Source organism: Moschus berezovskii, chromosome 23 (assembly GCF_049115385.1).
Source record: "Moschus berezovskii isolate FMDL1 chromosome 23, NW_MosBer_1.0, whole genome shotgun sequence".
NCBI lineage: Eukaryota > Metazoa > Chordata > Mammalia > Artiodactyla > Moschidae > Moschus > Moschus berezovskii.
Genome location: NC_142482.1, coordinates 54,120,224 through 54,144,786, shown reverse-complemented (window position 1 = coordinate 54,144,786; position 24,563 = coordinate 54,120,224). Strand labels below are relative to the sequence as shown.

At 49.8% G+C, this 24,563-nt stretch overlaps 1 protein-coding gene across 1 annotated transcript in view; it reads right to left on the bottom strand.

Annotated features, from left to right (window-relative positions):
• Positions 1 to 17,384, bottom strand: part of GFOD1 (Gfo/Idh/MocA-like oxidoreductase domain containing 1) — a 103,677-nt gene extending 86,293 nt beyond the window's left edge. The window contains exon 1 of the mRNA XM_055407277.2: positions 17,132 to 17,384. Within this exon, the coding sequence (XP_055263252.1) occupies positions 17,132 to 17,384 (253 nt within the window). The remainder of the gene's footprint in view (positions 1 to 17,131) is intronic.
• Between the last annotated feature and the right edge of the window lie 7,179 nt (positions 17,385 to 24,563).

Here is a 24,563-nt window from a genome sequence, read left to right as displayed (position 1 = left end):
CACAGAATATAAGAACTGCAGACTCAATTCAGCCAAACATCTTCCCCATGTTATGGTCTCTTTCCTCTGGGGGGAGGGGGAAAAAATCAATGTATTTTTTTCTATTAAGACCATTGAAAAACTGAAAATTTAAAGAAGAAATAAAAATCCACAATCCCATGGGCCCATAATAACCATCCTTAGGATTCTGGCTGATTATCTACCAGGCTTTAATTTTCTGGGCCAGTGTGTATTTTAAGCAAGATTACCAACCAAGGTCCGTCTAGTCAAGGCTATGGTTTTTCCCTTGGTCATGTATGGATGTGAGTTGGACTGTGAAGAAAGCTGATCGCCAAAGAATTGATGCTTTTGAACTGTGGTGCTGGAGAAGACTCTTGAGAGTCCCTTGGACTGCAAGGAGATCCAACCAGTCCATTCTCAAGGAGATCAGTCCTGGGTGTTCATTGGAAGGACTGATGCTAAAGCTGAAACTGCAATACTTTGGCCACCTCATGCGACAAGTTGACTCACTGGGAAAGACTCTGATGCTGGGAAGGATTGGGGGCAGGGGAGACGGGGACAACAGAGAATGAGATGGCTGGATGGCATCACCGACTCGATGGAGGTGGGTTTGAGTGAAGTCCGGGAGTTGGTGATGGACAGGGAGGCCTGGTGTGCTGTGATTCATGGGGTCGCAAAGAGTCAGACACGACTGAGCGACTCGACTGACTGACTGACCATCATCATATACAATTACTTTCATATCCTTTTTCTTTACCTATAGTTGTAACAAAAAAATTCCCCATGTGGCTATAGTCTTCCCATACATAATTCCAAAGGCTATTTAGTATTCAATCAACTATATTTACCTAACTGCTCCCCTACTGTGGGACATTTACGTTTGTTCCTAGTGTTTCGTAACACAAATAAGGCTTCACTGAACCCTACTGGGTTGCAGGTTTTTTCAGAGTTATTATTTGAAGCTATTTCCTTAGGAGAGCTTACCAGAAGTCAATCTCCCTTTTTTTTTTTTCATTGTTGGAGAAACACAGGCCTGGAGTGATTAAATGTCTGATAAGGTAAAACGAACGGCCTCTAGGGACTCCGGTTCTATCCTGACTCAGCTGTCAACGATCAGCCGCCAGAATAGCAACCAGCCGCCCAACTCCTCTGAGACTCGGTCTCCCTTGGGCGTTAGGGGACCGGTCCCTCCAAGCCTATCACTGTCTCTGCCCACCACTCCACGCGGCCTCCCAGGGGACACCGGATCACCCTCCTGTCTCCCTGCTTTCCCCTCAGCTGCTCGGGAGAATGACCTGGTCTACGCACATCATGAGATCAGAATTGTTTAAACAGGCAGGGACCTTGCAGTCCAAGCCTAGGCCTTGCAAACCATGGCAGCTGCAGTGGCTGTTTCTCCCTCCGGCCCCGTCCTTGGCGCTGAATCCAGGTCGGCATGGACTCTGACAGCCCTCGCTTCATACCTGAGCATGCTGACCAGAGGGCACCGTGTCGACGGTAAACACACACAGGCCTGCACTTGGGGGCTTCCCAGAATTCCGCCGTGCGGGGAATGGAGCTGGCCCGAGTCCCCTGTCAGACTTCTCGAGGACAGCAGAGGCCACTGAGCCTGCGACCCCTAGTCACACCCCCAGGGGATCCATGCAGATGCAAACATGGCCTTCGGCCCAGAGCACGCAGAACCGACGGAGGACCACCTCACTCCTGTTCGCATCTTGTCTACACCGGAGTTTGCATTTATTTCTGTCCTCTCTAAACAATGAAAAATAACCAGGAGAGAAGGGAAGACAATAAGACCACCTTTTCTCAGTCTCTCAACATCCTGCTTAACACCTGCAGTTCCCCAGCTATTGTCCCCCCAGTGATGGAATCAGATGACGTGCGCTCCAATTTAGTCACCGTTTCCCCCTTTTCATCCTTCGTCTGTGAAAGCCCTATGGCCCCTGCGCATACGGCATGTGGATTTTGCAGCATATTGTGTTGATAGATATGCCAGCTTTGGAGTCAGGCACTCCCACGCTGAATTGAGATTCCACTTCTCTGCTGGGTGAAACCTGACAAAATAGCCTGTTTCACGGACTCGAAGACACTGCCGCAAAGACCAATGGTGATTTTACTTATTACCAAGAAAGAAAAGCTGCTGCCAATTAAACTATGACCTGACATCAATTATAAGTCAGTTCCCTAATTTAGATGATAAGTGTGGGAAAAAAAAATGCGTCCTAGGTAAGTCAACGAGGCATGACACTCAAGCTCTCCCCAGTGCAACTTCTCACTTGTAAGACGGAGGCATTACATGCCCGACCAGGAAGCCTGGTTGTAAGGTGGGAATGGAGCGACACTTGTGCTAGACCCTGGACCTGGTCCAGAGTACTTGCGAACACGTTAGCCCCTCATATGTAACTTTGTTCTGTATTTTCCAAGTCTCCTGCAAATCTGTTATCATACTTTCATAGTTAAAAAAAAAAATACAAAACATTTTAAATTTCAAGAAAAGAAAATGTCAGTTCCTCTTCTCGTTCCAAAAGGGGTGGGTAGGTTCTAGATAGGTCAGATGTTCTTTTCAGAACAGTGAGCGAATCTTACACATCTTTGACCTCTTCTCAACGCCCTCCATAACCTAGAATGAGGCCGTACACATTCTAGGCATCCAATAGACGGACAGTGAATACAGCGTAAACTAGTTTCAAAGCTGATGTATGCCCATGTGCGGCACCCCTATGGGAGGGTATGGCCGCTGCAAGTCCCCTGGCTCCCCCAGGACCTGTCAGTGTCGAGCGCATCTCTCGGTATCATCCTGGGTCACGGGGGCTGGAAAGGAGAAGAGCAGATGGCAGGTACACATCCCCCATGGAACTCGCACACGGGCAGGCTGTGGACGGCAGCCCACTGCACCGGGGTCAGCACTGTGGCTCCATCACAGGTCCGCAGACAAGCGCGGCACTTGTGGTACCTCGGCCTCCAGAGGAAAGCTGGGCTGCCTCTGCAGCCCGGATGCGAACGGCTGTGCATATGAAGTCAGACAGGCCATGTCCCCAGGGGCTCTCAACCTGTCCCCAGGCCTCTCTGAGAGTGCACTGTGCCGTGTAAACAAACGTCCCACGTGGGTGATGCTGGAAGGAGAACAGTTCAGACAAACAGGACTGTGTGGCACGGGGGAATTTTCCCAAAAAATGTTTAGAGCTCCTGTTTTCTCCTCTAGTGCCTCTGGGAAAGGGCAGGGAAAGAATCTCATTTCCTACCACCCACTTTTGATTACTCATAGTCAGGTAGGAGAAGACAGGCACTGCCAATGACAAATTTAAACGACAAGTCATCTGAAATCCTGATGCCGCCCTTGACTTGAGTCAAGAGCCATCACAAAGCCACCCACTGCTGCCTCCAAACTCCAATTAGTGGGAATTTCACAGTCCCAGTTCCCTAAGGAACGCTCACACAGATGGGTATTGCTTTCACAAAGTTAATGGGACTTGAAAGGGGAAAAAAGCAATAAAAATTACAGCAATAGCAATTACCTATTCGTGGAGGCCTATCCGCTTGAGCGCTTCTGTAGCCTTCGTCCTTGGATGGAGGTAGCACAGAGGGAGCAGGGAGGAGAGTCAGAAACCACATCCCCACCAGAGCTGCAGAGCAGAGGCTGTAGAGGGGAAAGGCAGGATGCTCCCCCACCCAGTCCCAGGCCGGCTCGCAGCAGGGTTCTCTCAAGATCAAGGGACATCAATCTTGCCCCTCCCCCAACCCCCAGATGCAGACTCCGGAGTCCCTTTGCTTCTCTGTGCTTTGGGCTCTCCATTGGCCAAAGGCGTGAAAAACCTCAGAGGGTTGCTGAGAGGCTTAAGGAAGCATCTCCTGTGAGGGGAACCTGCATTCCCGCCCTGGTGTCACTCAGGCTCCTCTGGGGCCACCTGCCACCCAAAGTCCCCACAAGGACCCCCAGAGTGGGGAGTTATGTCGCTTACCTCTGGTTGCCCATTTCTGACCTCCAAGGAGGATTTTAGGAGACTTACCCCAGTACTTCTTATTAATAACAGGGTCCTTACTAACAAATACAGGAGGTGGCACCTACACATCATTAAACATTCACTAATCATTAGTACCTCATTCCTGGGAGAAAAGGAAACACACCTAAAAGTTTGGATTTCTCAAAAAACCCTGTTCAGATCAAGAATAAATGACTGCTTTGCTCACAGCCAAATTTCCCAGTCCAACAGAAGTTTCTACAATGATGGAAATGTTCAACACTGCACTGTCCAATATGGTAGCCTCCAGCCAGCCACTTGTGGCCTTTGAGCATTTGAAACATGGCTACAGCAATTGAGGACCCGGATTCTTTATTTAGTTTTAATTTATGCAAAGTTAAAGAGCCATGTATGATTAGTGACTACAGTAATGCAAATATCTAGAGAGTGCCTGGTATACAGTGTCAGTCGCTCAATCATGTCTGACTCTCTGCAACTCCACAGACTTAGCCCACCAAGCGCTGGGATTCTCCAAGCAAGAGTACTGGAGCAGGTAGCCATTCCCTTCCCCAGAGGATCCTCCCAACCCAGGGATCAAACCTGGGCCTTCTGCATTGCAGGCTGATTCTTTACCGTCTAAAGCCACCAGGGAAGCCCCACCTGATATACAGCTGGTGCTCAATAAAGACTGGCTCAAGGGAAGAATGAATGGACGCTAACTCACCATCCTAAGTCCTGATTAGGCAGGATTCCCATGCTTTTTGAGCACCCACTTTAAACAAATCCCTGTTTAAGCCTACGAACTTCTGAGTTAGGTATGTTTATCATCTCTGTTTTACAGAAAGAGAAACGGAAGCTCAGAAAAGCGCAGGAGCCCCAGCCACACAAAATGTAGTAAAGCCAAGACTCAACCCCACACAGGAGGACAGGCAGCCTCTTAAAAAAACTAGTCAACTTTTCCACTGATGACAAAAGCATTCCGATAGCTCACTTTAATTTCTACAGGATGACACCAGAGTCAATGATTTTTTTGAACTTGGAAAAAAGGAAAGAATTTTTCCTTTTGAGACAGAGCAATGAATACACAGTGTTTCACATTGGGGGATCTTTTAAGAGCCTAGCCAGACAGTGCACCCACCGAGCAAGGACCTCCTGGGTCCCCAGTCAAGAATTAACGGTGCATCCCACCACTGGGGCTGCTCCGTAAAATCAACTCCCACAACAGCCGACTCCTCTGCAGTTGCCTCCTGGTCATTATGCAGGTCATCACAGGAGGTTCTCGCCTCCTAAGGCCGATAGGCACGTCCACCTCTCATGCACTGAACTGTCCTCCAAGGAGATCACGCATCCCTTCACACCCAGTGACTGACAGCCCCAGGCCTGCCTCGCCCCTTGGGCCATAAAGAAAGCAAGCAAAGTCGGTCAGTCGTGTCCGACTCTTGCAGCCCCATGGACTGTAGCCCACCAGGCTCCTCCATCCATGGGATTTTCCAGGCAAGAGTACTGGAGTGGGTTGCCATTTCCTTCCCCAGGGGAATCTTCCCGACCTAGGAATTGATCCCGGGTCTCCTGAATCGTAGGCAGACGCTTTACCATCTGAGCCACCGGGGAAGCTCTTAACCATAAGGGTGGAAAGAACACTGACATCTATACACTACCTACCACGTGTGTAACACACAGCTAATGCAAAGCAGCTGCACAGCGCAGGGAGCTCAGCCTGGTGCTCTGTGATGACTGACATGGGTGGGGTGGGAGGGTCAAGAGGGAAGGGATAGATGGGTACACACAGCTGAGTCACATGGCTGTACAGCAGAAAACAAACACAACATTGTAACAGCAATTATATACCATTAAAAAAATAAAAACCAAAGCAAGTTAGAGCTAAAAAAAAGTGAAGAAGAAAGTCATCACCATCCGACTCAAGCACAAAACCAGAAGATGATCTCGGCCAGCTCTGTCTTCTCTGATGACCCTCCCCTCCCTCAAGGCAAGGCCCCACCCCACTCCATCACATAGAGAGTCCCATCACACTGGGAGCACCTGTCCTCACAAGGTTTCCTGTTGCTTCACACCCCTTAAGGGTAAGGGCTCCCTTAAGGGTAAGGGCTCCCTTAAGGGGTCTTCACACCCCTTAAGACCCCTTGGGTCTCTGTCAATGGGGTTTTTCCCAACGCCCCCACTAAGCTGCTTCCTCTGCCTCCCCCTGAGCTGTATCAGCCGTGACTGTCACCATTTGGGATCCAAGGGCAAGAAGCAAGTGGCACTTACTGCTGATGGTGGGAGGGGAAGACTTGCTCACTATATATACATATATTTAATTCTAGGTAAGAAAATTTTTTAAATTCTGGACATTTTTTAAACCACTGTTTCTCCGAGGCAGTCGATTCATAGGAAACAATTTTTCCCAGAGTGCTGCTACAGAGCCAAGCAGTTTCTTGAAGAGGATTTTACATCATAGAGCCTTCTACAACTTCCTTTCAGTTGACGGTAATGAATCTGCCTGCAATGCAGGAGGCCTGGTTCGATCCCTGGGTCGGGAAGATCCCCTGGAGGAGGGCACGGCAACCCACTCTAGTATCCTTGCCTGGGAAATCCCGTGGACAGAGAAGACTGGCGGGCTACAGTCCTTGGGGTCACAAAGAGTCAGACACGACTGAGCAACTAACAACTTCTTCTTGGTCCAGAATAAGCCCCACCTCCTCCAAAGGTTCTTCTAAACCATCCCACCCTTGGGAATAATCCGCAGTTCTCAGCTCTCAGGCAGCATCCATTATCTGCAAGGCCACCTCCTCAGGGACCCAGGCTGCCCAAGGGGAAGGGCACTGGGGACCAGTGTGGTCTATTCTCACCACCCCGTGCATTTGATCTCTAACCTCAAACTCAAGCTCCTCCCTCAGCCAAACAAAAGCTCATCAGTGAACTGGGGCCAGCGCTTCTAGAAAACAGCAGGACTTCATCCCCGATGAGAGGAAGCCCCTCCCAAGTCTCACTCCGTTGCATCTCCCATTCCACCCACACCGCACTTTCTATGAAGAGAATCCTCTTCAAACACTTCCTCTGCTTTTCTCCTTTCTTCTAGCACCCTTTACAAACTGACACTGGCAAGCTACCCAGGTGGCCAGCCTTTAATCCAGTGCTGATATTTTGGGGTTACTCAAGGGCCTGAAGCAAACACTTCCTGCTGCTGCAGGGTAACGATTCAGTACTTAATCACATACTTCGTTGCATTTCTGTGCCCTTGCGAAGGCTTATCTTCTCTCAAGAACAAAGATTGTATCTTACTATCTAGAGTATTGCTCACCACAGCTACAGGCATTCAAAGGCACTTATTAAATAGAAATGCGAGGGGGAAAAAAAAAGAGACTCGCTCTCCAGACAATGGGCAAAATAAATCATTGGAAGGTCCTGGGGCACCTCTCCAAAAAAAAATCTTCGAACTGGGAAAGGTCCTCAAAAGATGTTTAGAGTACCATCAGGGCCCCGGGCAACTCAGGAGCCCTCATCATCAGAATCCGCTCACATGATTGTCTTGCTGTTTTAAATAATGAACCATTTCAATGAATATTTGGCAAAGCTAATTTCACTTGGGTTGGAGAATTGGTTCAGCTGCATCTAGTTTCAAAATCAAAAAATAAAGAGTAGCATTTAAAGCCCCCCAAAACCGACCCCTAAGGTAACAACAAAATCGTAAAACCATTGCTTCCACCTCAATAATAAGATGACAAACAACCCACTTTAAAAATGGTCAAGAGATCTGAATAGACATTTCACCAAAGAAGATACACGACTGACTAATAAGCACATGAAAAGGTGCCGGACATTATTAGTCATTAGGAAAATGCAAATCAAAGTCATGAGATACCATTATGCACTAACTATAACAGCTACAAGTGGAAAGACTGACAATATCAAGTCTTGGTGATGATGTACGGAAATTAGAATTCTCCCACATAGCTGGAAGGAATATAAAATAGTGCAGCTGCTTTGGAAAATACTTTGGTAGTTTCTTACGTTAAACATACATACTATGCATGCATGCTTAGTCACTCAGTGGTGTCTGACTCTTCGAGACCCCATGGACTGCAGCTCTTCAGGTTCCTCTCTCCATGGGATTTCCCAGGCAAGAATACCAGAGGAGGCTGCCATTCCCTTCTCCAGGGCATATTCCCAATCCAGGAGTGGAACCCAGGTCTCCTGCACTGCAGGCAGATTCTTTACTGTCTGAGCCACCAGGTTACCCATCAATTTCACTCCTAGATATCTATCCAAAAGAAATGGAAACATGGGTCTGTATGCAAATGTTCATCACAGCATTATTTATAATAGCTAAAAACTAGAAACAATACAAATACCCATCAAATGGTGAATGGCTAAAACAAAATGTGTTCTACGCATATAATAAAATACCATTCGGCAATTAGAAAAAACAATGAACTCCTGATACATGCAACAGAATGATGAATATCAAAAACATGCAAGGTGAAAGAAGCCAGGCTTAAAAGACTACATTTATATGATTCCATTTATATGAAATTCCTAGGAAAGGCTAACAGTTATATGAAACTGTTAGCAGATCAGTGGTTGCCTGGTGCTAGGGGCGGGAACGGGGGATTGGCCAAAAACAGGCATGAGGAAATGTGGGGGGATGTTGGAAGTGTTTGAAGCTTTTGGTGGCGATAGTTTCACAAGCACGTACGTTTACTAAAAATCATAAAATCACTGACAACGGTGAATTTATGATTAAATATAAAGCATGTCTCAGTAAAACTTTTTTTTTTTTTTAAGTAATGCTAAAGCTGCAAACCAACTTAATTTGGGGCTTCAAAACTGGATAGTTTCAGTTTATGGATATTAAAGCTAACTAAGAGAGCATCTCAGCACCCTAAGGGCTACTCTAGTCAGAAACTGAAAATTTAAAAAACAATCTGTATCATTTAATGTAAAGTTACTTTTCCTCAATGTTTCATACTCATTAACAAATCTCAGGGAATGTCTAGAGGCTTCCCTGGTGGTCCAGCGGCTAAGATTCCACACTTGCAGTGCAGGGAGCCCTGGGTTTGATCTCTGGTTGGGGAACTGGATCCTGCACGACGTGAGTAAGACCTAGTGCAGCCAAATAAATAAATACTTTTTAAAAAAGAAGTCTAAACCCCAAGGCATCCCAGACTCACCCAAACCTGAGAGACCAGTTCCCCGACAGCCCTGCTGACAGGTTAGGGGCTGTCAGGGTGAGGGGTCCATGAGACTCGCAGCCGGGAGTGCAGGAAAGTCCTTTCACAGCCTTCCCTTTGGGGTGAGACTGACACACAAAGGAGCTACCCCGCTCCCACCCAACATCTCCCAGCTTCTGAGCAAGGCTCAGTGAGCACGTGTGTGCTGAGTCTCTTCAGTCTTGTCCAGCTCTTTGTGACTCTATGGACTGTAGCTCGCCAGGCTCCTCTGTCCCTGGGATTCTCCAGGCAAGAATACTGGAGTGGGTTGCCACGCCCTCTTCCAGGGGATCTTCCTGACCCAGGGATCAAACCTGCATCTTGCATGTCTCCTGTATTAGCAAACAGGTTCTTTACCACTAGCATCACCTGGGAAACCCCTGGGGGCCCACACCTATCAGCTGAGTCCCCCAGAGCGGCTTTTCCTAGTCTTTCTAGGCCCACACTCCTGGCCAGGTCTGCCAGGCTTCTCCTTGCCCAGCTCCCCTGGCCAGGTGGCCTTGGTCCAGCCAAAATCTGTACTTGTCAGGATTCTCCAGAGAAACAGGATCAAAAGAATATGGATAAATAGAGAGCAAGGTTTAATTTTAAGGAATTGGCTCATGCTGTGAAGAGGACTGGCAAGTTCTAAAATGTACAGGCCAGGCAGCAGGCTGGAAACTAGGGAAGAGCTGATGTTGCCATTTCCAGTAGGAAAGTGGTCTGAAAGCAGAAATGCTCCTTCCTCGGGGGCCTCAGTCTTTCCTGGCTCCTGACTCCCGAGGCATTAAGCTAATACTTGAACTCAAAGGGTCTCTGTCCTGGTGGTCCTCTCATCATGCAAAAAGTGCTCCGTGAAGACCTGCAAACCTACATAAAACTCCACGGAGATGGTCATGTTCATCTACTCTTCCATTACCTACTTAAAACCCACATGCATCCTAAATTTAGTAATAATGACAAGGTTGGCATCATTTGATCCCCATATATATTTTTCCCTCTACTGTTTTATCATGGTCATTGCAACAGCACCGAAATGCCAAATGTGTAATTTCACAAAGTAGATAAAGAACCTCCATCATCAAGAAACACCTGCAGCTGTAAAATCCTTAAGCAAGTCTGTGTTCTTATAATCAGCCCCTGCGTGGAGTGTGGACCGGCTCAGAATGACCATTCTCAATCCCTCCGCCTCTGCCCTTCAGTAGACTGGTCCCAGCAGCATTTTGTGACGTATCCCCCACATCGGGAGAGAACCTCCAAAAAGACTGGGTCAGGAGAAAGCATCAGGCAGAACACCTGGGAGCGGGGAGGACTGCCCTTTTCGGGCGGCAAGACAAGTAATTTTTCTGTTTGGGAGCTGCATGTGGACAGTGATCCGCCCACCACCCGGGCGCAGGAGGCAGAGGAGGCTGCTTGAGAGTGATGCTTGATAAAGGCAACGTACGGAGAAGAGCAGAACGCAAAATGGTAAAATTTCAGGAGTTCGTGGGTTCCAGGTACCTACGGAGACCCAGCAACATCCCTGCCCCGAGCTCCACGAGGTACCCTGCATCCTTCCCACAAGTGACGCTAAATCTTCCCGGGAGGACAGTGAGCACCTGGAAACACACCATCAGCACTTTCGAGACAGCGCATCTGTGAAGCCAGGACTGGATTTTCAGCACGGAGGCTATCGGAAGCCTAGTTTACGCCCATTCCCTTTTTAAAATAAGGAAACTTCAAACTCTACATTCTGAATCTAGCAGGAAGGAGTCATCTCATCAGAAAATGAGGGGGAAAGTATCTCCAGAAATACCACTTGGGACTGTCTAAATTACTGACCACACTGGGGAGAAGCAGAACCAACATTTACTGAGTTGATGCAGACCAAGGTGGGGGTGGTGGGGGGGAGGCAGTGAGCATGGACTAGGCCTTTATCTTGCCTCCCTCATTTAAACTGTCACACCAACTCTATATGACAGCATCTTTAACTCCATTTTATTGATGAAAAAACTGAGGTTCATAAAGGATGTTACCTCTGCCAAAGCCACACAGTTGTAACCTGCCAACCTTTCCCAACATTGGTTACTTTTAAGTATCACCACATCTTAAATCATAAGGCTCTTTGATGGATCAGGATGTCCTTGAATCAAAATAGAGAACTAATTGCCTGTTTCTTTCTCAGTGAAACCTTTAAAACAAGCTATTTACTTTCACTTTTTGCTTTTTTTGGTTCTTCCCCAGTTTCAGGTATCAAAATGTTCAACTTCTTCATTTGGCTTCTCCCTGCTCCAAAATAAGCTTCTGCAGAATTGTACGTTTGCAAAGCCAGATACCATCAACAATCATTCACCTGAGCCTAATTTCAGTTAGATGAAATGAGGCTGGTGATGCTTGACTTTTCCTAACAGTAAATAGAGTCATTTCTTTCATTTACATAAAGCCCCAGAGCTTTCTCAACTCTACACCAAATCAATAGACCGAAATAATTTCTCTCTGTGCTCAGGGGCAGACACTCAGAGAAAAATGCAATTGCCTTTACTACAGTCTTCAGACAGGAATAGATGGAGAACAGACCTTGAAGGAAAAACAGGAAATGCAGGGTTTGCTGGAGTTTCAGAACGGTTACTATCAACTCCAAGTACACCGTGTGGTTATCTGCAGCCATATCTCTGTTCGTGTGTCAGCGGTGACCGAGGGGGCCCTGTTTCCTCCCTGCTCTCTCAGGCCTGTCCCCGCAGCCCTCCTCAACCTTGAGCAATTTGCTGACACTGTGAAGTAGGGCAGAAACGGACACAGCACTCCCAGTCGCAGCTAATGATGCCAAACAAGTTGGGGCAAGGTCAAGGCTCAGTGAAACCCTACAGCCTTATTTAAAGCACCGTCCACCCCAGGGGGAGACCTCCCCAAGGGAGCCTGCACTGCTTTCTCTAAAACCGGGGCAGGGACCATGAGAACAGACGTTGTCTTGCGACAAGTAAAGGCAACAGGTATTTTAACAGTTCCCCTGCCCGCTTAACAACTCATGGTGGGGGACGCCTTGTTTTCCCAAAGGCAGAGAACCATCACACCTCTGTGTCCAGCTGCTACAGCATCCGTGCCACCTGGAAGTTGGATGGAAATTTTGCATCTTGGGTCCCACCCTGGAATCTGCATTTTGACAAGATCCCCGACCGCAATTAATGTTTGCAAGGTACCAGGCTACTACACACCGGACAAAAATGTTCTGTATTTACTGACACAACCTGTTGATAAGCAGAGCATTCATTCATTCGATGAAAGACATTCATTTGGCAGTCAAGAAATATTTATTGCGTGCCTATGACGTGACTCAGTGCCTGGCACCGTCTAGGGTAGATAAGGCAACCTGGTAAATCAAGCAGACAAAGGTCCTACCACCTCGAAGCACTTACATTCTACCTGCGGAGACAAAGAGCAAAAAGAAGAACAAGCAGACACAGAAGAGAGTATCACCACCTTTGATAAAGAATCCATGTATTTATCCTTTGAGCACACTGGCCTGCGAGCAAAATGCCACATACACTAGACTATTCATCACAAATGTGTATAAGCAAAAGGTAGGAAACAACCTAAATGTTGAGTCATAGGGAACTGCTTAAACGAATTCTGGTTTATCCATACAGTGAAATACCATGCAGCCAAAAACAGGAAGAACAGGACTTTCACCTTCCGAGTGTTTCATATACACCTGTACAAACGTGTGCATGCTCAGCTGCTCAGTCATATCCTACTCTCTGCGACTCCATAGACTGTAGCCCACTAGGCTCCTCTGTCCATGGAATTTTCCAGGCAAGAATATTGGAATGGGGTGCCATTTCCTACTCCAGGGGATTTTCCCCACCCAGGGATTGAACTGGTGTGTCCTACATTGGCAGGTGGACTCTTTACCACTAAGCCACCTGGGAAGTCTAGTATAGACTTTCAAAATCTTCACAAGGGACATAAAAACTTATAACCATGATTACCACCAGTTGAATGACAGGGACTAGGGGACACTTCCTCCTCATTATGTACTATTTTGAATGTGTTAGAGCTTTTGAAATTTGTACCATCTGAATATATAACCTACTTAAAATAACTGAATTAAATCTACTTTTTACACAGATGCTTTAATGTGAGTGCAAGAAAAGATGGAGGTACACGGTGCTGAGACTCGGGGAATGGGGGTTGGGTCAAGATTGAGGAAGGGGTGGGATTTCAGGAGGAGGTGCCACTGGGGCTAGTCTTGGAAGGGTGAAACAGGCATCCATCACACACACACCAGGCAGAAGAGAGTTCCTGACAGAGGCGTGGACACAGGAACGAAAGAGGGTCTTTGCAGGAAACACCCGCAGTTTGGTTTAGCTGCAGGGCATGGGGTTCCAGAACCACCAGCAGCACGTGAAGCTGGACAGAGGCAAGGTCTTGCCTGCTGTGCCAAGAAGTTGGGGCTTTTCCCAGAAGTGATGAAAGCGGGGAGCAGTAACATGAGCAGGTTTGCAACTCTTCGAGGTAAGTCCAGTAGCAGCGTGGAAGGTGGACAGAGGCAGGGGTAGAGGTAGGCAGCCTGGAGCCTAATTCAGATGTGATAAGGGCCTAGTTCCTTCTGTGGGGGAAGCAGTGACGTAGATGAGGGAACAGACGTGAGAACAGTGGGGAGCAGGCATCAACCAGATTTAGGAACTGATTCCATCAGAGGGGTAGACACAAATAAAGGATAACGCCAGCCATCTCACCTGGGCTGCCACTCTCTAGGAAGGAAGTGAGGCAAAGGAGCAAATTTAGGGGATGGGAGAGGAAGGAATGACTTTTTTGGGGGAGGTGGGTGAAACACAGTGGTAAGTTCACATCTCTAGCTGTATGTCCTTGAGAAATTCGACTCCAATCTCATCTGTAAAATAGGGCAAATAGTCATCCTAGAGGATTATTTTAGTCGTAAAATGAAACATGTCATAGACCGCACTGACCCCATTGCACATAGTAGGCATGTGGCAAGAGGCAGCCCCAGACGCTGTAGAAATTATACATTGTAGAAAAATGTCTCCAACAGAGAAAGGCTAAGTTCGCTAAAGTAGGGGTTTCAGGCCAGTTTTCTGAAATCAGTGGAGGATGCTGTGATTCAATCGATTGCAAGTTTTACGTCTCCATCCTGGCCACCGCTCCTCACCTCTGACCAGTATGGATGGAGGGCGCAGATCTCTTGCCATTGCTGGGCAAGCAACTCAAAGGAGGACAAAAAGAGGAGGCCAGGGCCAACCAAGCTTGGCTTGTTTCAATTCCAGGCAAACACTGATATCCACAAACCTTCAATGGCCAGACCGGCCCCATAACTGTTTGGGGTTTTTCACTTCCTGTGTTGCATGAGTTCAACCTCCAACCGTGACAGCACAGCAAACCGAGATGACCAACCCATCAGGCATGGGCAGGTACAATGGAAAGAAGAGTCAAGTCTAGCGATTTCCCAATGAAGATGAAGCCTCAAGTGAGCCCAAGTCCAACCATCTCTAAATCCAGACCCTCCACATTGCCTACAATCAAAAGCAGGTGGTCTGATTACCTGTGATATCAGGAATTTTACATAATTTAAATGGCCAAGGCTTACCATGAAAATATGAACAAACCCCTATTCCTTAGGCATGATTAAACCAAGTCTATTTCTTTTGCCTCTAATACTTCGTTTTGAAAAGGTAACCCACCTCTGTCTTGTCAAGGAAAAAAAAAAATCACAGGGATTTTTAAAAATAAGAACAGAAGAAGTATCCAGAAATGTATCATTTGTGCCACTTCTCTCAAAGCCAGAAAACTGGAACATCCCTGTTCCCCAAACTGCTGCCCTCCAGGAGCCATGCTCTGCAGTTGCTCTGTGGGCCTGACCTTCAGGGCTGAGCTGTCATGGGGTGGGGGGGCACAGTGTTACAACAAGGTCTTTCTGATGTGATCAGTCATAATCCCTTGAGCAGAGACAGGGCTCAAGACAGACCTGTTTTATATGCATTGCCCTTACAGATTTATGCTATAAGACAGTTATCATCTATTGAATACACACAGCTCCATCGTAAGCACAGAGGATAGCTACCCAACATATATATTAGATCAAACAGAAAAGAAATATTGGCCAGAACCCAATGACATTACATTCAAAACCAAAGAAACCAGGCAACAAAAGTCAGAAGCTTAATAAAATTCACGTGAAAATTGACAGCCGTGGACAGCCTCCTTAGATATCCTATCAGATGTCCCATCTGAGTCAACAACAGAATGGCCTGATAAAAGTGGTTTTCTAGGGACAGCGTGTTCTACATCTGATCATAGTTCTGGAAAGATAGAATTAAAATATATGTACATGTCACCAACCCTAAATCCATGCCTATTTTTAAAAATAAAACATTCTTTCCAAGATTGCATAAATTCCCATTGGTCTCTGGATGCTGTCTCTGCTCCTTCCCAGGGCTTCTCCTCCAACTCTTCCCTAACGTGGTGTCCTGGGCCCTAAGCTGCATCTCTCTTTCTGGCCGACAAAAATCCCAGCTTTCGAGGGTGGGCAGTGACATTTTCTCAGGCCCTAAGGAGCGAGCATAGCGTCAGACACGACTGACCAACAGAGGAGTGAGCAACAAGCACGCACTTCTTCCTCTGGGCATGGCAGGGGCTCTGATACTCTATTCGAAGACGGTGCCATCTGCCTGGATTAGGTGGGGGAAACTGGCAGTGATGGCTGTTAAGTTCATCCCCAACCTGCCTGTCAGCAGGCCCGGGAATTACTCTTGCCAGGAATTAAGGAGGGACCATTGCACATTTCCATGTGACACCGGCAGCCTCTGGAACTTCTGCATTCATCCCTAAAGTACTAAGCTGTTACTGTTGAGTTGCTAAGTCGTGTCCGGCTCTTTTGCCATCCTGTGGACTTGGCCACCAGATGCGAAGAACTGACTCACTAGAAAAGACCCTGATGCTGGGAAAGATTGAAGGCGGGAGAAGAAGGGGACAACAGAGGATGAGATGGTTGGATGGCATCACCGACTGGATGGACGTGAGTTTGAGCAAGCTCGGGGAGCTGGTGATGGACAGGGAGGCCTGGCTGCTGTAGTCCATGGGGTCGCAAAGAGCCGGACACGACTGAGCGACTGAACTGAACTGACTGCACCTTACCGGGTTCCTCTGTCCAAAGGATTTTCCAGGCAAGAATACTGGAGTGGGGTGCCATTTCCTCCTCCATCGAACCCAAGTCTCCTGCATAGGCAGGCGGATTCTCTACCACTGAGCCACCTGGGAAGGCCTAAATTACTAAGATACTACTCCAAAACTGCGCGAAGTCAGTTATTGGGCAGCAGCACCTGAAAATTAAGTCTTTCTGGTTTTATCAAGTAACTCCCAGACGTCCTAAAAGATACGCGCCCCACCCCCATCCCACCACTCCCACCATCCTAGCAAAGAGGAAATAATTCTGATTGTCACATCTCTAATCTCCCTCTAAACTAACAACGCCACAGAAAGAAACAAACTATCCTAGCAGGGCGCCACAGCTGCTGACAGTCAGGTAATCTATTGCCCGCAGGAAAACCCAAGACACGTGTGCGGCCCTTTATTCAGGCGTTCCTGGGCGCGCACCCGCCTCTCGCAGGCGCGCACGCACACACACATATTCGGGCGCTACACACACAGCTGGCGACTTAGTTTTGTCTTCCTGCGAGCGGCTCATCCCCAGTCCTAAGCATTTCCTCCGCCTGATCGACTTCCCCGGAACCCGCGCCTCCTCCAGCCTCCGAGCCACGCACGTGGGAAAGCGCGCCCGAGTGGTGCCAGAAGGGCGGAGGGAAGCGTAGGTGTGGGGAAGGCCAGGGATGACGGAGGCGAAAGCTCCGAGTGGGATGTGGGATCTCGGGTCCCCGGGGGCGCCGTAGGTGCTATGGAAGCTTCCGGGATGAAGAGGGGGTGAGGGGGAGAAAAGCAGCTGGCGAGGGAAGGCGAGACGGGGCTGGGGGGAGGTGGGAAGGGGTCGCTCACCCAGAGTCTTGACGGCGATCTGCCGGGTGAGCGGCGGCGGGAGGTTGATGCACACCAAGTCCACATCCTGATGCAGCAGCACTTCGTCGATGCGGCTGGTGTAGAAGGGGACGCTCATCTCCTTGGCCAGCTCCTCCGCTTCCTCCTGCGTGCGGCCCCACAGCGCCTTCACCGCGAAGCCCTCGTCTTTCAGCAGCGGGATGATGACACGGGCCGTGAGGCTAGTGCCGAACACGCCTACCCCGGGAAGCATGGCTGCTCCGATCCGCCTGGTTCGGCGTTAGCTCGGGATCTCCGCTCGAACACGCGCGCGCACACCACACACACACACACACACACACCCCTCTAGACAGTCTGGCACCCGGCTCGCCGCGGTGCGCCAGCCACCGTGCACCGGGCAGGGCGCCCGGGTGCCCAAGAACGCACCGAGCTGCAGGAGGAGCGGGCTCGGGCGTCTCAGAACGGTGACCGCTGCAGTGTCCGCCACGCGAGGCTCCGGTCCTTCCCGGAGGCGGCGGCAGGCACCCCGCCGGGGCGCCCGAGGCCCCGAAGCCCCGCGGAACCCGGGTTCAGGCGGCTCCCCGGCGGCAGCGCGGGCCGGCTGCGTGCGCCCCGCCGAGGCCGCTCCATGGCCGGCTCATCCCCGCGCGCCCGCGCCGCCGCAGCCGGGACCGGCTCTCTCCCCCGCGCGCGTCGTTTACCGCAGCCGGCGAGTCGCACGCACAAGCCTCGACCGGACCGGCCAGGCTGCGGCGGGGTGGGGGTCCCAGTCCTCGCTGCCCGCCGCTCCAAAGGAAATAAACCGGCGGCCACCGGGAGGCCGGCTAAGCAGCAGGCTCGGAGGGCGCCGGGCGCGGATGCGGAGCGGCAGAGCGGCGGCGGCCACGACCCGGCGCCAGCCTTCTCACGCTGCTGCCATGTTCGCTCGCCGGGCGGCCGGGGCCGGGCTCCGGGCTCCGGGCTCCGGGCTCCCGGCTCCCGCGGGCGCGAGGGCGGAGTTGCCGAGTTCGGCTGTCAGCGGCCGGGGGAGGCGGGGCCCTAGGGTGCCTGCCCCGCCCCCGCCGCCGCGCCGCTCGCCATTGGCCGCCGTGCACCGCCCCCGCCGCCGCGCCGCTCGCCATTGGCCGCCGCGCACCGCCCCCGCCGCCGCGCCGCTCGCCATTGGCCGCCGCGCACCGCCCCGCCCCCGCGCCGCCGGGGCCCAGGGTGCGCGCTGCGCCCCGGCCAGCACCCGCGCGGCTCCTCCCGGGCCCCGCCTCGCTCGCCTGCAGCCTCTCTCATCTCGCCTTTCTTCACCCTCCGCCACCTACTCCGTCCGATCCTCGCCTCTTCCCAAACCCCGCCCCGAACAAGCCAAAATTAGTGTATCGCGGCAGGGCGCGCCCCATAAGGCTGGTCGTCGGTGCCTTGGAAGAGAGCAGAGGGCTCCGGGGGGAGGCCCGGGGAGGCGGCCAGGTGTGAGCAGCGAGTCATTACCACCTCCGCTCCGAGAACCACGCTGGACAAGCTCTCCTCGCATGCTCCCTTAATCCCCACACCAACCCGAAGGTTATAGGGAAACCCATAAAACCGATGATGTAACTGAGTCCTGGGAAGAATCAGGGACTCGCGCAAGGTTGCACAACAGGTCAACCACAGGCCTGGGGTGGGAATCCCGGCTCCGGAGCTTGGGCGGCGAGCAGGGGGCTTTCTCCTCCTCTCCAAGAGGGCCTCCCATCGTACGCCACCCTCTCCGGGCCGCGCACGCAAGGTCCAGCCACCTGCCTCCCAGACAGTCTCGTCTTGATAAGTTCTGCTTTCCGGGGGGTCCCCGGAACGGCTGCGGCACGTGTATGTCACGTCTGGGTTTGGTAACAGGAGGGGGTCGCTCGGCCAGAGGCCTCACCAGCCTCTCGCCTCAAGCTTTGGCTCCTTTGCCATCACTTTCCGGGCCTTCCACTCGCTTGTCCCCCCACCTCAACCCTCAGCTGCCTCCCCGAGCCCTCGTGGAATAGCCGTGGCGGGCAGGCCGAGGCTGACCGCGCGCCCCACGAGCGGCGGGGACCCTGCGCGCGTATGGTTTCCTGCCCTATCCTCGACACCCCTCACCTGGCCTGCCTGGCTCGTAGTAAGCGCTCCATAAACATTTGGTAAATGAACGAACGAATGCTCACTGAATGCCCGCTTTGCGCCCACCTGGTGCTCGGAGGGTTGACTCAAGCTGAAAGACATGGGACCAGGCCTCTAGTTCAAAGTCTCTGGAAAGGTCAGGCATCCTGTCAATTTCGTCTTCAGCACTCAACGTGGCACAAGGTCCGCCTGAACGCACGAGTGAAAAGCATAATACTCGGAAGCTTTCAAAACAGCTTGTAACAACTGGCAAAGAGGCCAGGCACCCTGGAGACAGCAGGATACCAAAAAAAAAAAAAACAAAACCTTGTAACAATGCAGGGAGGAGGCTGACCTCAGGGCATTAGAAGAAATGCATGCAGGACACAGGGCTGGGGCGGCCATCAATCCTCTCAGGTTTCTCCAGAGCAGAGGTTTTCCAAGAATGGAGGCAGGCATGCCCACAGGGGGCAGGGGGGGAGGTACTGAGGTTAGACAGGAGACAGAGTGAGTGACCTGGCAGCTCAGTACCCAGAGGCCAGGTCACTCATCAAAGATGGCACCACTCATCGGAAACAGGGGATGGGGGTCTTGGCATTGGGGCTGGAAACAGAACTGGAGCACCCGGGGTTGGCGCCTGGCTGGGCTATTAATTAGCTATGAAGCAAATGAGTTCACTTCTCTGGGCCAGATTCATCTGTAAAATGGGAGTAATAATGGTATGGACTGCTAAGGATTTGGGAGGATTGTATGAGCTAGTTTTATAAAGTCCTTAGAATGTTGCCTGGCACATAATAAGCGCTACATAAATGTTAAATGAATGTGGAGAGTGGGTCTTTTATCAGCATCGTTCCTTGATGTGATGTGAGAGATGCTTGTACATGAGCAGCAACATCTAGCCAATAAAAAAGAGTTGTGATTCTGTTCTTTTAAAGGGAAGTCTATCCCTAGCTGAAGTGTGAATAAAAATAAACCTTACATCTACATGATATGAAAAGAAAATGATCACATTTGATTCTCATAAGAAACGTGTAAAATAAATAAGACCCCCATTTCACAGAAGATAAAACTGAATCCTGGCAGCAACTCAAGCTTACAGTCTAAAACAGAAGGCTCCGTTTCCAACCCATCTCCCAAACTATTGCTCCTTCAATTATCCCCATCTCGACAAATGGCACTGCCAGCCCACCAGTTGGCCAAAAGCCTTGGAACCATTCAGGACTCCTCTCTCATACGCTCTACAGCCAAGCATCAGCGCATGTCTGCCCTTCTTGCACAGCACTTCAGAGTCTGACCGCACCGCTGCCATTGTGAGGAACCTGATTCCTCCTCCTCATCATTACCTGGACCACGCTACCTGCCTCCTCAATGCTCTACCTGCTTCCACTCTCACTCCTCATTGTATGCTCCACTTAGCAGCCAGAGTGATCTTTTAAAAGATGAGTCAGATCGTTTCCCACCAGGCTTAACATCTCCCGTGGCCTCAGGATGGCCTGAAAATCTCTACCGGACTCACCCACCAGCCCCCTGCCTGGTCTGTCTCCTCCCGGTTTCTGCCCCACACCCTACACTCTAGCACACTGGCTGCCTCACCGTGCACTCCACAGACAGCCTGTCCTCTTCGCCGAGGCCTTTGAACTCACCGTTCCTCTGACCACTCACACCCCCCACTCCCCCACACATCCGTGTGGCCCACTCACTGACTTTACCCAGGCCTCTGCTCAGATGTCCCCTCCTCAGTCGCCTTGCCTGACCATCCTATCTCAGATGACCTCTGTCACGTTTCATCCCTTTGTCTGGCTGTATTTTACTTGATAGCTCCTCTCACCACCTCACATTGTATTAGATCCCTGTTTATCTGTTTATCATCCATTTGTCTCAATAGACTATTAAACTCACTGAGATTAGAAGCTTGTGTGTCTTGTTCATTGCTGAATCCCCCAGTGCCTAAAATTTGGATCTGGCCCCTACTGCTGCTGCTGCGTCGCATCAGTTGTGTCCAACTCTGTGCAACCCCCATAGATGGCAGCCCACCAGGCTCCGCTGTCCCTGGGATTCTCCAGACAAGAATACTGGATTGGGTTGCCATTTCCTTCTCCAATGCATGAAAGTGAAAAGTGAAAGTGAAGTCGCTCAGTCGTGTCCGACTCTTAGACCCCATGGACTGTAGCCCACCAGGCTCCTCCATCCATGGGATTTTCCAGGCAAGAGTACTGGAGTGGGTTGCCATTGCCTTCTCCGCTGGCCCCTGCTGGACAATATATATTTGTTGGACAAATGTTTACACATGGTTCTTCTAATAACCATGTACTATATGAGGATTGTGTAAGTTTGTATTTATAAACCCTTTAGAACTGTGCCAAGTGCCATGTGCAAGAATGGTTCCGGCCCTGGAGAAGTAAGGCTGAGACCATGTTGCTCCTGCCCCTGGTGGCCTGTTGATTGGGAACATGAATCACAATGCAATATAGTCACCTGGGCTAAGGTAGGAGTCTGCAGAGGATAACTTGGGAGCAGAGAAGGGCTTTGAAATCAGATTGGGAATCCTTGGAAGACTTGCAGAGAGGAGAGTGGGCTGGATCCAGGCTTTGAAAGACTTGCTGGAGTTAGCTAGAAGAAAGAGGGGAGGAGATTCCAGACAGAGGGAGGTGGAAAACAAGCTAACTCAAGGTGGGAGGGTGTGTGGAGGAGGCCAAGATGTGATGGGGAACCACTGAAAGACTTCGAGCAGACAGTGCTCAGTCAGATTGCATTTGAGAACCGTTGCTCAAGGCTCTGTCGTGGAGGGTAGATTGTACTCATCACAGCCCTGCAAGGAGACCACTGCAGTCATCAGAGAGAGAAGGAAGGAGATTGAATGAAGGCAGGGGACTGAAGATGGGGGACAGGTGCCTGGATTAAAACCGGGCACTTTGTGCCATTGTTATTCAGTCACTAAGTCGTGTCTGACTCTTTTGTGACCTGCCTGGCTCCTCTCTCCATGGGATTTCCCATGCAAGAATACTGGAGTGGGTTGCCATTTCCTTAGGGAATGAAATCTCCGGGGCGTCCTTGCCTACTGGATGTGGAAGTAAGTGAGAAGCAGTTGGGGCGACTTCCTGTCTTGGGAAAGTAGAAAAGCTGGGTGGACATTTGTTTCTCAGCAGCTGGGCAGGCTTGATCAGTACTGAGCTGGGAGGGTCACACATCGATTCTGAGCTTCTGATAACACAGACCTTTGACCTTTGAACCTCCGTGCTTATACCCATGATACCCTCCAAAACATCTTCTGGCTATTCCATATCTGCTCGCAAAATCCTCTCTCACCACAATCCTGAATCCCAACACAACCTGACATTTTAAAATAGTTCTGAAAATAGGCCTAGAATTTTCTTTCCCCTCAATCCATGTAGCTGCCAACCTCTACTGTTTGCATTTGGGTGAAGATTTGAGGCCCATTTTAATTTCACATAATTGTCATGTGACTCTAAACAGAGCATCCTAAACCTTCTTTTAGAAATAAAAATAGAAAGGATTTATTTTTTATTCACAGCCCTCACAAGATTATGAAATGGAATTTTTCTCATATTAGTTTAGTTTTAATGATAATTTTCAATAGTTTTCATTATAAAAGTCACTTACACACATTACAGAAATTTCAGAAAACAGGATGACGTCCACCTTAATCTCTCTACCCTTACAAAGCTCCTGTAAATAATTTGGTTTATTTACTTCCACAATTTTGGAAATATTTTGATGAAAAGGAGAAAGTCTTGCTATTTAAATGTTTATTTCTTTGATACAAAGTAGCCACAGGCTTTGGTTATTTTTAGCTGAGTTATCCATAAGTACTCAATATCCTTATGAATCTTAGTATTTGTGGAATGAAATCCTTTTGCCCTTGGTGGAAATAGCGCTTTGCTAAGTTGAAAAACTAGCATAGTTATGACTGCCAATGATTCTGCTGCTTCTGCTGCTGCTAAGTCACTTCAGTCGCGTCCAACTCTGTGTGACCCCACAGATGGAAGCCCACCAGGCTCCCCCGTCCCTGGGATTCTCCAGGCAAGAACACTGGAGTGGGTTGCCATTTCCTTCTCCAATGTGTGAAAGTGAAAAGTGAAAGTGAAGTCGCTCAGTCGTGTCCGACCCTTAGCGACCCCGTGGACTGCAGCCCACCAGGCTCCTCCATCCATGGGATTCTCCAAGCAAGAGTACTGGAGTGGCTTGCCATTGCCTTCTCCGGCCAATTATTCTAGAGCAGTTCTAAACAGTTCTAATATGTGTCATGCTGAAAGTTTTTCCCAAACTTATTTTCATTAGTAAACTCTTTCAAAATGCCTATTCATCATTATACTTTTGGGTTCAGGGGAGGGAGAATTGTTGTTGTAAATATTTATTTTTATTCATTTCGCTGTGCCAGGTCTTAGCTGTAGCATGTGGGATCCAGTGCCCTGACCAGGGATCAAATCCAGGCCTCCTGCTTTGGAAGCAGAGAATCTTAGCCACTGGACCACCAGGGAAGTCCTATTGTTACTATTAATAGCTACCATTTATTGGGTGTTTGTTATATATGAGGCATAAACTAAGCATGCTGTATGCATTTACTCCTCAGAGCTTTTTCAGATAAGTAAAATTATCCCCATTGTTACAAGTAAAGAAACCACTACATAAAAAAGTAATTTGCCTGAGTGTGGTCATGACTAAAATCCCCTTTTTCTACAAATCATAGCATTGGAACCTCTAAGCATTGGAACCTCTAAGCCTGGGTGGGCTGTAACTATGGTTAAATACAAGTCTCTATTTTGCCCCAACAACGGGGCCCTTGGGCCTCTAGAGAAGATGGTGATGTCTTTCTTCCATTCCCCTAAAAGAGAGCCAGTGACCCCCGGAGAAGGGCTTCGCTAGCGCTGCCATCCAGGCCAGGAGAGAGGTGTCCGGTGGCGCTGCTGCTCCTGGAGAGCAGGGCAGGGACAGGACTGTCCACCCCAGGATGCCCACAGTCCCCTCCTAGCAGGACTGACTCTCCCCCTCTTCTTTAAAAAACAATTTTTTAATTTATTTGTATTTCTCTTTGGCCATGCTGGGTCTTCTTTGCTGCCAGGGCTTTTCTCCAGATTCAGCAAGCAGGGGCTCCTTGTTAGTTGCACAGGATTCTCACTGCTGTGGCTCCTCCTACCGCGGAGCTCGGGCTCAGGGGCTCAGGGGCTCAGTAGTGTGGTTCCTGGGCTCCAGAGCACAGGATCAATACTTGTGGCGCACCAGTCCGGTTGCCCTGAGGCCTGTGGGATTCTCCCGGATCAGGGATCGAACCCATGTCTCCTGAAATGGCAGGTGGATTCTTTACTGCTGAGTCACAGGACCAGGT